Source organism: Mesitornis unicolor, unplaced genomic scaffold (genome assembly GCF_000695765.1).
Source record: "Mesitornis unicolor isolate BGI_N332 unplaced genomic scaffold, ASM69576v1 scaffold54621, whole genome shotgun sequence".
NCBI lineage: Eukaryota > Metazoa > Chordata > Aves > Mesitornithiformes > Mesitornithidae > Mesitornis > Mesitornis unicolor.
In genome coordinates this window covers 1-13390 of record NW_010166850.1, presented here as the reverse complement: position 1 = coordinate 13390, position 13390 = coordinate 1, and the positions used below count along the sequence as shown (strand labels likewise).

The 13390-nt window shown below is 38.9% G+C and overlaps 1 protein-coding gene across 1 annotated transcript in view; it reads left to right on the top strand.

The window, feature by feature from the left end:
* The window catches only part of HDC (histidine decarboxylase), a 10333-nt gene extending 872 nt beyond the window's left edge, over positions 1–9461 (top strand). Inside the window, exons 2-12 of the mRNA XM_010195081.1 lie at positions 1–173; positions 1206–1319; positions 2672–2794; positions 3634–3768; positions 4716–4859; positions 5104–5170; positions 6033–6195; positions 6298–6388; positions 7576–7674; positions 8376–8477; positions 8664–9461. Of these exons, the coding sequence (XP_010193383.1) occupies positions 1–173; positions 1206–1319; positions 2672–2794; positions 3634–3768; positions 4716–4859; positions 5104–5170; positions 6033–6195; positions 6298–6388; positions 7576–7674; positions 8376–8477; positions 8664–9425 (1973 nt within the window). The 3' untranslated portion in view covers positions 9426–9461. The remainder of the gene's footprint in view (positions 174–1205; positions 1320–2671; positions 2795–3633; positions 3769–4715; positions 4860–5103; positions 5171–6032; positions 6196–6297; positions 6389–7575; positions 7675–8375; positions 8478–8663) is intronic.
* Positions 9462–13390: the final 3929 nt, after the last annotated feature.

Below are 13390 nucleotides of genomic sequence, written 5' to 3'. Positions count from 1 at the left end.
GGAAAGAGATGGTGGATTACATTTGCCAGTACCTGAGCAATGTGAGAGAGAGACGGGTGACTCCTGATGTACAGCCAGGTTACATGAGAGCCCAGTTGCCGGATTCTGCCCCAATGGACCCAGACAGCTGGGACAACATCTTTGGAGATATAGAGAAGATTATTATGCCTGGGGTAAGAGCTAAAGTATAAGTGTGACAGGAGAAAGCCATTACTTCCTGGGAATGCACAGGTTCTGCAGAACATTTATCTAGATAAGCAAAGCACCTAAAGTACAGAATAAATCTTGTAGATGTTATGTCCATAGCAGGATTCTGAGGATTACTGTTATGTTCCTAACTACAATTTTAGGGGATAGAGTGAATATATTTTTGAAGTATTTTATACATAAAGAAGGACTCATGTTTGCCTAGAGGGAAACAATTATTTTTTTGACACTGATGAATTTAGCTTCACAAGGCCTCTACATGCTGAAGTGCATCATATCAATTTCAGAGATAGGGAAACTCGGGCACAGCAAGGTGAAACATCTCTTGCCCAAGCTCATGTACATAAAAGACTCGTCTTTTTTTTTTTGAAAGATAAAGGGTCTCCTTCCTCTTGTGCATAAATACTGTAGATTCTGCTAAGGAAGTTCATATTTCCTAATTAAATGTTTTATGTAAGACGCTGTTTCAAAGTCTGTTTAAAAAAAAATTATAGATATTTGCCGAAACTTGATCTGATGTAGGAGAGGTACTCACTTTAAACATGCTTACATTGGTGTCCTGCCTACGAGCTCCTTCAGGTGTGCAGAGGTGAGCTATACAATTGTAAATTGCTGTGTGTAGCTAAAGACAAGCTGTTTGACAAAATGAGCTAAAGCAACTTTTGCAAGGATTCCTCTTATAACGATAAATATTTCTGACTGTTGTGCAATGTTCAAAAGGCCATTCTTTCCTGTTCCGAATCTTTGTCTGCCTGTCTAATTCAGATAAACGCTTTTTCTATAATTTGGAATTTATCTAGTAACGGCACAGTGTTATCATTTGCTGGTGCTGCACTCCTGTTGATATCATCTCTCTAAGTTTCTGCTAGCAGATCTATAATTGCATATATTCTGTTGCTGTGATCCTTTTGCATCACTTTAAACAGATGCTAATCGCTATTTCTCGTGCAGAATTTTGTGACATTTTCAGACTTAACTTCTAGATAATTTTGTTCTAGGTAGTCCACTGGCAAAGCCCACACATGCATGCCTACTTTCCAGCGCTCACTTCCTGGCCTTCACTCCTCGGAGACATGTTGGCTGATGCAATTAACTGCTTGGGATTCACATGGGTAATTCTTTCGTTGTTATTTTAAATACTCTTCTCCTGTGTGTATTATGCAGGAGCAGGCCATAGTCATTCTTTCTTTTCTATGAGTCAGTGTATTAACTTTAATTGTATGTTACTTGCATAAATGAAAAAAGTCACTTGTAAAAATAGATTAACAGAATATATGACAAACATTACCTCATACTAAGAGATGAATGAAGAAAACATACCACTAGAACTGTCTGTTTTCTAATTCTTTGCATATCCCATTGTGAGCATTGTTCCCTGTCATGTCATCTCGGTGCCAAGGCTGTTACACAAGCACTGCAGGTAATGGAGCAGCCACCGCCCATGACTGCAGGGTAGGCTGGGCTGCATTCCAGTTCTCCTGCTCCTCTGAGAAAACTCATTTTTCCTCTTCTGAAAAGAATTGTTTAGTGACCTATCCCACAGTATCTGAGTGTTTGGTATCCCCCTGCAGAAGCTACACAGCGCTACTTGGTTATCATTCCACATACCTCAGTAGCGTTCTGAAGCCAGTTTTCTCCAGTGGTGAAGTTGCCCAGATTTTTAGATGTATGTATCCATGTAAGAGAGCAGTAGAAGCTCATAAACCTATTAGAAATTGATGGTTATGGTCTCCATGTAGTTGTATCAGATTAGCTCATTTTATACACAGAAACACAAATTTCCGTGCCCTAATCTAGTTTTGATAGATTTCTGTTAAGTTTGCAATGTAAACAGATTCTTCCAAAAGTGGAAAGCTGGACACTGTGAACAGCTTTAATCTTTCTTTTGCCACTCTTCAAAAAGTCTTCCTTAACTCTGCTCGGTTGGAAGATGAATCTGTGCCATTTTCTTTAGGGATCAAAATCATGTACTTGTGTGGTGGATTGCAGTTCCACGGTTTTGTCTCATATGGCTCATTGTGATTTCTCTTTTAATTACTCTAAAAACAGTTTAGAAGCTTAACACCAAGGTGATACAGGTAAGCTGGAGAGAGCATTTAAGGAGGTTGGTGTGATTCTCAGTGTTTGATGTTCCAAAAGAGCAACTGGTAATGAGCAAGGTACCTGGATCTCACTCTCAGCTGCAACCTTAACATAAAACTCGCCAAACAACATAATTTTTATTACAATAGCATTGTCTTCTGCTAAGTATGAGCCATAGTGTTACATGGTTAGCTGCTTATATATCCAATGCTACAAAGTTTGTCATCTGCCTTCGTTGCATCTAGGTGAGGTTTCTCCCAAGGCAATTAAAAAGTATTAATAGCTATTAATTAAAATGCAATATGTGGTACAACCTCTAAGGGTTGTACTTCTACTATGTATGTAGGGTGAATTCCAGCCTAATTCTTTTTGCTTTTTCTAGGCTTCCAGTCCAGCCTGTACAGAACTGGAAATGAATGTGATGGATTGGTTGGCTAAAATGCTGGGTCTTCCAGATAAATTCCTGCACCACCATCCTGACAGTGTGGGCGGAGGAGTATTACAGGTAGGGAAGATCAGAGATGGCCTCATCAACATTCTGTTTTCACTCACGTGAATTTCCCTCTGGGTGATAGTTTTCCTGGAGACAAAACCAACCAGATTTGCTCTACTGATCTGAATAGAGACAAATCCCAATTTGACATTACTTTCACGATTTTTAGTATTAAATATAGAAGGTTATAGAAAAGAAATTGCTATTGCCTTTAGTCCTAATTGCCTAATTGTGTTATGGAGGAGGAGCAGGTACTCTTGTGGTCTTACTAAGGATAAATGAGAGTCTGAACTGGTTTCTTCAGTCTCTTTAAAATCACCGAATTATTCACAAGAGTGATTCTTACATAATTAGAGAAGGAATCCTTGTCACTGTCCTTCTGCTAGCGCTCCTTAGCCACAGAAGTGATTTTTTTTTTCTCTCATGTCCACTTTGTCTCTGAGAGTTGCAGGATCAAGGCCTGAACCTTTACCTCCTCTCATAAAGCCTAAGCAAGTATCACTTGGAATCCGTGCTGAGGCTCTGTGTTGTTGTAAGGAGCTATGCTCAGGTTTGTAATTTTTATAGGACATACTACATTCTGGCTATAGAAGAACAAAAGGAAAATGCGATTTATTTACTCCCCCCAACTCAGTCCTGCACGTTAAAAATATACAGCAGTTGAAAGACTTTGTTCTGCATTGCAGGCCCAGCCAGATGCTGCTCAGCTAGTGACTTTTCACTGCATCCCAGAAAGCAAGAGTAGAAATAGAAGAGTGGGTGGGCAGCTGAACACAACAGTGACTTCAGTAAATCTCTGACAAAATGGCAATAAAGTAGTAAGTTGCAATAAATGAGCAATGTCTTTGCAGAGCACTGTGAGTGAATCAACCTTGGTTGCGCTGCTAGCAGCAAGGAAAAACAAAATTCTGGAGATGAAGCTTTCTGAGCCAGACACTGATGAGTCCTCGCTCAATTCTCACCTCATCGCTTATGCGTCTGATCAAGTAGGTTCTTGTGGTTATGAAGAAATTAACTTTTGCTGTCTCACCCAGACCATACAATGTGAACGCGCATTTCTGTACCAAGAGAAAAACACAGACACAAATGTCTCCCAAGCATGAACGAATCCCTCTAATGTTGCTTTCTGCAAATGGGGAAACTAAATGAGTGTGAGATGAGGTTTTGTAGGGCCTCAGCAGTCCTCAAGAGACTGTTTCACATGACTCATTTCTGTGCTTCCTTCCTGTTTTTCACAAAGCTTTACTCCAGTAACTACGTGCTGATCTCATGCTGCTTCATGAGATTTCTTCACAGCCTCCTTCCACTTGGACACAGGCACACCCAGGGCATTACCTCAGTGCTGCTCCTAGTTGTTGTGGTTTCCACTCCAGGCCTCTTGAGCTTGTTCTTGGAGGAAACATCTACAGAGTACTGTGACTCTGCCTGCAAACCTCTTCTGTTGTTTGGCTCCTGAACTGAACAATTGTATTCCCTTGTAAATACTGCAACAGGAGAGACACTCATGCTGATTCTCTCTTAGTATAACTAAAAGGGCATTTTGTTGTGAGAGGTTCTGGTCTACCCCATGCAGAAGGAAAGCTAAGGAGATTTTATCACCTTATGTCAGGGAGAAGAGAATAAACTGAGGTTGATCCATTTCTGGAGGATCCTTTAAGTTTTGATAACTGGTCCTCAAAACACAAGGTGAGGTTGTCTACTACTACACTTTAGAGAGCAGTACCCAAATAAGTGAAGCACATGCATTCCTTGGAAATACAGTGTGTTGTTTCTTTTAGTTGTTCACAAAGAAGAAACTTCCAGACTTATATTAATATGGATTATAATAAGGACCTTATCTCAGCTTTTCTTGCAACCACTGTCTTTTATAAGGTCATAACTTACCACAACTGTTCAGGCTTAGAGCTTGCCTTCTGCTTTTCTTTTTTTAAAGGCACATTCTTCCGTAGAAAAGGCTGGCTTGATTTCTCTTGTGAAGATGAAATTTCTGCCTGTGGATGAGAACTTTTCCCTCAGAGGTGAAACGTTGAAGAAAGCTGTTGCAGAAGACAGAAAGAAAGGCCTAGTGCCAGTCTTTGTATGTTCATCTTTCTGGTTGTGGTTATTGACATAGTGTTGTATTCTTCATGTCAACATAAAATTATATCTGAAATATTTCTTGTGTTAAAATACATTAGCTGAAGGTTAAAATGTATACAAGAATTTCCATTTTATTGAACAAAAAAAATATAATTTTGACTGTGTATGATAGCCTCTCCACTTCTAAAGTTCTGCATCCATTTATTAAAAAATGTCATCTTAACGGGTTTGTTTTCTTCTAGGTTTGTGCAACTTTGGGTACAACTGGTGTTTGTGCTTTTGACAATCTTGCAGAACTGGGTCCAATTTGTAAGTGTCTCTTTTTTCCTGATTTTAAGCTATGATGGCACAGAAAAGGTAGTATGAAAATTTTTCATGCTAAAACCAAGGAGAGTAGAAACAGCGAACAGCTGAGTTTTTCAGATGCATCTCAAAGATCGGTAGAGTCAGTCAGGACTTTGAAGTGGTTTCTGTAAGATTTAGATTAGGATGCTAAAACACATTTTATTCAAGATGGATGAAATTTGCCAACTGATAAATCTTTAATGTGGTTATTCAGGGAATACAGACTGCAGTACAGAGTGCAGTACTGCTGTAGGATGGATACATAAATATTTAACCTGGTAAAGGTGTTTTGAAGGTAATATTTGGTAGGACATCCTTTACTAGGTTAAATATTTATGTATCCATCCTACAACAGTTGGCATGGTTGCAGATTCCATTCCAGCATAAATTCTGACAAGTAGCTGCTGAAGACGTGCAGAACTTTCTCTTACGGGTTGTAGTGTGGCTTCTATCTCTGGGTCTCTTTTGCTTACCACTGTGTCCTTATTCTGGCTTTGTGCAACTGAGTTGTACCGAGGAATTTCACTTGGTAAAAAGGCAGGTGAGAAAAACCGAATGTTAAAAAGTCTCACTCGTATGAAATATGGAACAGTGCATTTTGTTATAGAGTCCATCTGATTTCAGCATTTTTCCTCTATTTTGGGGTTCTGGATCTACAGCTTTAGAATAAAACTACAGTTTTATTGTCCGTTGTTTGTCTTGCTTGTTGTTTTGTTTTCACCCTGTCAGCCTCCTGCAAAAGCATGCATTGAGTTTTCAGAGAAGAGAGATGAAGCATGTACTTTGATTCTTTATATCCCTGACATAGCAATTGCAATTCCAACAGGTGATGCTGAGGGACTCTGGCTTCATGTTGATGCTGCATATGCAGGAACAGCATTTGTATGTCCTGAATTTCGATTGTTCTTGGATGGAATTGAATATGCAGATTCCTTTACTTTTAACCCTTCTAAATGGATGATGGTTCATTTTGACTGCACTGGATTTTGGTGAGTAAGGGTAAAACACAACACCAAAAGGATAATGTGCAAATTACAAAATCTTTCTCTGCACAATTCTTTGCTAAATACAGTTCATTCTACAATTGATAGGGTTAAAGATAAATACAAGTTACATCAGACCTTCAGTGTTAACCCTGTCTACCTCAGACATCCCAATTCAGGAGCTGCTGTTGATTTCATGGTAAGTTGTTATTTGAGTTGATATTTTAAATTGCCTGTGAAATGTTCAAATGGAATATGAAATTCCTCACACTCTGGAGTGTGCTTATCTTCTAGCTGGTCTTATTACATAAAAGCATAAAACCAATTATACTGAGATCCTTATGCAGATTAAATAGTAAAACTTTGAAGTGAGTCCTGGTTATGAAAATTAATTATAAAATAGCTTTCAGATATAGAGATTGAAGTACTTAAGATTTTTACACAGATGGGGATCCAGCCTTGCCTTTTTAGTTACAAGGATCATTTCTGTGGATCGTATTGCTGAAGTAATTCCCACTGAGGGCATGTTGGCTGGTTTTCTTCTATCTCTGATGTGTAATAAAAAAGAGAAAGGAGCGAGCAATGGAAACAGCATGCTTTGAAATAGCAGTAGAATTAATTACGTTTTTCTTCAGATTAAGGTGTTCATAGGAGCTAAGAGGCATTTCACTTCAGATCCATCTTACAGCAGATTTCAGTCCAGTAAAACAAAAGAATATTCACTGCCAATTGTTTCTGCTATGATCTCGCCCTAGTACTGAAAAGATAATTGTTTTCTTGAAATCGGTAGTGCTTGTCTCTGGAGAATGAGTGAAAGGGAGGGGGGAGCGTATCAATGAGTCCCTCTTGTGGTTAAATAGGATCCTGCACGTAAGTCTGGCGCTCTCTAGAAGTGTGACACATTTTGTCCCTCTTTTTCACGCTGTCGGTGTTCCTTCCTCTGAAAGCATCTACCCCTATATCAGCTCTCACCGTTTATAGTTAATTTGGGAAAATGTTCAGGATGGCACTTAAATATGCAAATTACAGGAACTGAAGTAGGCATTCAGTCCTAAAGTAGACACATCTTACATTGATAATGGTCTTTAAAAGCAAAAAGGTTTTGTTATTAGCTGGTATTTAACTAAAAAAAAAATCTAAGCACATCTAGGCCATAGATTAAGGGGAATAACCTTATTTTTGCAAGTAATTGAAAAATAAGTAGAAGTGTTTCTTTCATGGCTATTTCCTAGGTTTAGCAGATTTTATCTGCTAAATGTTTCAAATGTAAAATTATTTGCCAGTGGAGATTTCTGACCTGCATCTGAAGCAACGGCCATAGCAGTGTAAGGGGACGCTCCTTTTTGTTGTTCTTGCACTCACTGATACACTGTTGTGTTTTCACAGCACTGGCAAATTCCACTGAGTCGTCGATTTCGTTCTCTAAAGCTGTGGTTTGTGATTCGTTCATTTGGGGTGAAAAAGCTTCAAGCTCATGTCCGACATGTATGTGAATTAACAATGCAAATATAAAGAGATTATGTTCATTTATTGGTAGCTGAGTTTAATAAATTCAGTGATGCAAAGATGAGTAACAGAAATCTTCTCGCACACAAAGCATGCATGTGAACACTAAATGTGTGCTGGTTTTACTCCTAAGTAATCTGTAAAGATTGACTGTGTAGACAAAACATTTCCTGTACCCTTCTTGGTAGCAATAGGCAATGGAAAGTGACTCGATAAGTCAATGCCTTCTGCACATTACTGAGTACTCACGTGTAGAAGCTTTCTTTAAGGCAAAGTGGCAGCTGTTTGGGAGGCAGGCTGCTATGGATGGCTGAACCCATTGCCATGAAAACTTACAGGCCTAAGTCTTTGATGGAGCATAAATACAAGGGATCATATTGTAGATCAACAGTTGCTGCAAAAGGACTCTAATCTGAGAAGGCACATTCTGTTTTCAAACCTTCTTCTAGAAAATTCCTAGGTATAATCTAGTTAGTGTTGTTCATTGTCAAGGGTTTGGGCAAATAGAGACAGTCTTTTAAAGTTCTCAGCTTTGTTGTCATTCTTCTGTTTGGTACCATTCATGCATTACAAGAATGTGTTTTAGTAAGGAAAGGAGTTCTTTTTAGCTACTTAATTTAATGTCTTACAGTGGGTTTGTGACAAACCAATACATAAACACTTTTTTTCCTTAATTATAGGGTACTGAAACAGCCAAGTTCTTTGAATCCTTAGTTAAAAGTGATCCACTCTTTGAAATTCCTGCTAAGAGACATCTTGGACTGGTTGTGTTTCGTCTAAAGGTAAATTCTGGGCCTTTTGTGTGTCTCTTTGAAATGAATTGACCACAGTTGATACCTCCTCAGACCTTAAGAACTATGAATAAACTTTCACGTAAGAATCTGTAATACTGGAATTCTTACAGGGATGTTTGGGTTTCACTGGAAATTCTAACTATAGTATTTTTTTCTTATTCATATTTTAAACAGGGTCCCAACTGGCTGACAGAAAAACTCCTGAAAGAACTAAGCAGTTCTGGCAGGCTTTATCTTATTCCAGCAACCATTCATGACAAGTTCATCATTCGCTTTACTGTAACATCTCAGTTCACCACCAGGGAAGATATTCTGCAAGACTGGAACATCATTCAACACACCGCAGCCCAAATTGTTAGCCAGAATTGTGGGTTGCACTGCATCAATTCTGGTGATGGGGCAAGAATCCCTAATATGATAGCTAAGCCTAGTTCTGATGCCATTAGAAATGCTTCTCAGCTTTATCTAGATGGAGGAAAATACAAAACACCTTCCAGAAAAACAGTTGTTCAGCCTAAGAAGTTAGCAGTGAGTCCCAGTCCGTGTGTTATTAGTCAACAAGTGAAAGGTCAAGGGGATCCTCTAGATGACTGCTTTCCAGAAGATGTCCAAGATGTCACCAAACAGAAATTAACCTCTTTTTTATTCAGTTATTTATCTGTTCAAGGCAAGAAAAAGAGAGCACGTTCCCTTAGCTGCAACAATGTGCCAGTGACTGGTAGTCTAGAGCAATGTAACTCAAAAGCAGCAGCCACTGACAAGAAGGAGTCTCATGCAAATGCCAGAATTCTTTCCAGGCTGCCTGAAGAGGTGATGATGCTCAAAAAAAGTGCCTTCAAAAAACTAATTAAGTTCTACAGTGTCCCAAGCTTTCCGGAGTGTAGCGTTCAGTGTGGCCTTCAGCTGCCTTGTTGTCCACTACAAGCCATTGTTTAACAAGTAAAAGATGAGTCTTTCAGCCCTTTCCAGGTAGAAAGACAACCAAAGTTTGCTTATTCATATGCAATACCACATGTTATTTTGTTCAGTATGTAAGCAGTGGCAATGACCACTGAGAAAATTCCTGTGCTTTTACTGGTGGAAACCTTATGTATTTACAGATTAAAATGTCAAATAAATCTTGTAGGCATGTAACATGAAACTCTCTGGTTTTTAAACTGTGGTAAAGAAAATGTCAATTTCTGCCTTGCCAATCCTGGTAGGCTAGAAACGTTTTGACAAAATATGCTGGCCTCAGTACTGTGTAAACAATTTCGCTCTCTATTTGCACCATTGTGGGGTTTTTTTTAATACTTTGATTTAAACTCTCTACTCTGCTGTGAGGTTCTGTGTGTGCAGGCAATGCCAACATCAGTTCTGAACTGTGCAAAAAGGAGGATGCAACCTTTCTAAGAGATTTGGCTGTATTAGGGCAATTTTAAAACTCTCTGAGTATAAAACATAGAGCAGCCCTGTCATTCCATCTGTGCTATCAGTTACAGTGCACAAGAGGCTTTATGCAACTGTGTTGCAAGAGCAGTTGCCCTTGCTAAGCACCTGTGGCCTTTCTCAGCATTACCTAAGGTATGTCAGTCACAAATGCACGAGGAAAGAGTAGGAATGACATTTCACCCTTTCGTATAACAGAAGCTCTAAGGGACATTACAGGAGAAAGGACTGCTACACAGCAAACAAACTTGCTAAAAGAGGCAAATGGTTTTACTTATTTTTCAAGAATAATTAAAAAAATATTGGGGGAGAAAAATCTATTGAGGGCAGCTTTAAATTCAGAGATATTCCTGTTAAGTCAGGAAGCATGACTGCCAGGAGATTATTCTGGGAAATCACTGCTAGATGCTTGCTGTCTTCTCCATAGCTGTTTCCAGGCGCCTACAGCCTCCCCATCTGGAAGGATCCATCCAGCAGATGGATATTCAGTCTGACCCAGTACAATCATTCTCAAGTTATAGAAGCAATGAGTCTGGTTAATCACAACAATTTCTATACCTTTTCACAACGTCAGCTAAACTCAGAGTGGAGTACATTGAGGCACGTGTTACAAGGACCAGTAAAATTTGGCCTGCTACCCCTTTCTGTAAGAACAGATTTCACAGAATCACAGAATCTCAGGAGTTGGAAGGGACCTCGAAAGCTCCCCCAGTCCAACCCCTGCCAGAGCAGGATCACCAGAGCAGTCACACAGGAACACGGCCAGGTTGGCCTTGAATGTGTCCAGAGAAGGAAACTCCACAACCTCTCTGGGCAGCCTGTTCAGTGCTCTGTCACCCTCACAGTAAAAAAGGTTTTCCTCATGTTCGCATGGAACCTCCTGTGCTCCAGCTTGCACCCATTGCCCCTTGCAGATTTATTCCATTTGGTAACATTTTTAAACTTTTTTTAAGATCCTAAGGAAATCCAAGTCACACTTTATTATGAAGCATGTGGCCTGCCGTTATTCTGTTTGCGTCTTAGTTCTTAGAAACTGTTCTCATTCTGTGTATGTGTTATTTTGTACATGAGGAATAAGAGGCCATCTCTCAAAAGTTAATGTAAGCATCTAATAAATGAGTAGTTCATTTGAGACAACTGTAAGCTTCATTAATGGTCTTTTGTAATGAGTTTTGTGTTTTGACTTAAGTGTAATTTTTACTAATGCAGTGGATCAACCTTTAATATGAATATAAATATATTTGCATAAAGATGTCTTACATTGTAAGACTTTCACAGGCGTAAGTGCACAATATTAACGCTTAGAGCATTAACAATACATTCATATGCAGTAGGAAAATAAGTAAAATTCAAAGTATGAAGGAAAAGAAAAGCCATGCTAAGGTACAAGTAGAGTTGGAGAAGTTCTGCTTTATTAAAACCATTTCAGATTCACATTTAATTTCAGACACTGCTATTTGCTAATATTAATAGGATTTCCTGGAAAGGTTAGAATAACAGCTGCTTTAAAAACCTAAATATTATAAAACACGAGGCTTTTTGACATGCTCACAGTTTGAAGTCATGTTTTTTCACTGAGTTATAAATGTCATTTGTACATACAGCTTTTCATTGTCACCCAGGAAATACAGGCGATCTTTGATGACTGCTGGATTGAAACCCCCCTCCACTAGTTGTACTTTACAGTACTTAAAAGTTGCAGTAAGTTCAATGGCACTCTACAAAACAAAATTACATCTCTACTTACCAATGTTAGCATATAATTGTGGGAATTGGACTTCCTAAATTTAAAGGGAATCACACAAGAAAATCCATACAGCATAGAAGTCGAAGCCTTACTAATAGAGGCCTGAAGAATGCACATAACTGGACTGTGGACAATATGGACTGGTAATTAATCAATTATGTTCTCAGATCAAAAACCAGCACATTTTTTTCTCAGAAGAGCAAAGAAATTGGCAGTTGAATACCAGGCCTTACATGGGATGGCAAGACAAACCACTGCCTCAACTGGTCAACTGTTTTGTTTCTGTAACTCAACCATTTAAAGATGGATTAAATAATTAGGCATGCTAGTGTCTCTGTGTTAGTCCTCTTGAATCATCTCAGTGACTATACCACCTTTCTCAAAGAAGCAATACTTATTTTAATTAAATAAGAAGTATGGTGAGAGTAACAGTCTTGCAATGTTTTACTAATTCAAGTTAAGTTCGTTTTTAGAATTGGATACTTATTCACTGGGAGGATAAAAATCTAAGGCCTCTCTTGCAAAAGACAGCCTTCTTTCAAGCTTTTATTTGTGTGGGGATCTTACTTCTGGACAGAACAGTCTGTAGATGGAGCTGCACTAAACTGAGAGCACAGCTGCGTTACCCTGCTGAAGGTATCCAGCAAGAAATGTATTTTTCACTACAGATCTTAAAATGTTAAAATTTGCCAGGTATCCTGTAGCTGCTCATGCAACTCATTATTTGTTCAGGCTGAACTGAAATATCTGGGCACAGTTCTACTTTTGTATTGGTAAATGACAACAGCAAGTGAGACACAAAACAAGCCTAGTATAACTGGAAAGTCCATAGTCCTCATAGCAAAAGAGAGAAAACACAACGCAGACGGACACACAAAAGCTACTTAGGAACACAGTTTTACCTTAATCCTTATAAAATGAGGTCTTGCAAAGGCGAGTGTTAACATGTCTGTAAGTACTTTCTCCATTAAATTCACAGTTTTCCTTTAGTTGAATACATGCCATTCCTCTTCTGCCTTCATAACCTGAAGGAACAATGACAGCTAATAACTGTAGTTCCTATCTAAATCTGAACTTAAGGCTAACCCCTCCCCCTTTTTCCCCCTTCTTTTTTTCCCCCTTCTTTTTTTTCCTCTCCTGTAAGTGAACCTTTCATTTTAAGCCACTTTAGAAAACATACTAGTTTATTTTCCTTTCCCCATCCAAATGATTAGTTTTTCTCAAAGCTTCAGCATGCTGCATGTCAAACTGTTTTGAAAGCCCGGCATCGGGCTTCTAGGTGGCAGAGATTTTGAAAGTCATCCTTCTTTCAAATGTCATCTTTGGAAAGACTGGAAAATCAGGTCTCAGTTCTCTGAGGCAGACGTCTGCCTGCAGCAGCGTTTAACTGTGTGGGTTAATTTACTCTATAATAAATAGGGGTAAATCTGCTTGTACTTCTTGTGCTGACAAGTTCATCCATGCAGAAGAAGGGTAGAATGGCATGAGGCTCACTTTTGCATTGTTTATTACTACACGGATGATTAATTAAGCACTGCAAAAATCCAAGGACTTCAGATTTTTTACTTGTTTTACACACTGAGAAGGCTTCTTCCCTTCCTTTTTGGTGGCTGAGAGATGGGACACCATTTAAACAGGAACCTTTTGGTGTTCTTTCTGTTTTCTAGTAATTACAGGCAATGCAAGAAGAAATAGGGTTGCAGAGGGTTGTGGTAAATGGAGCAAA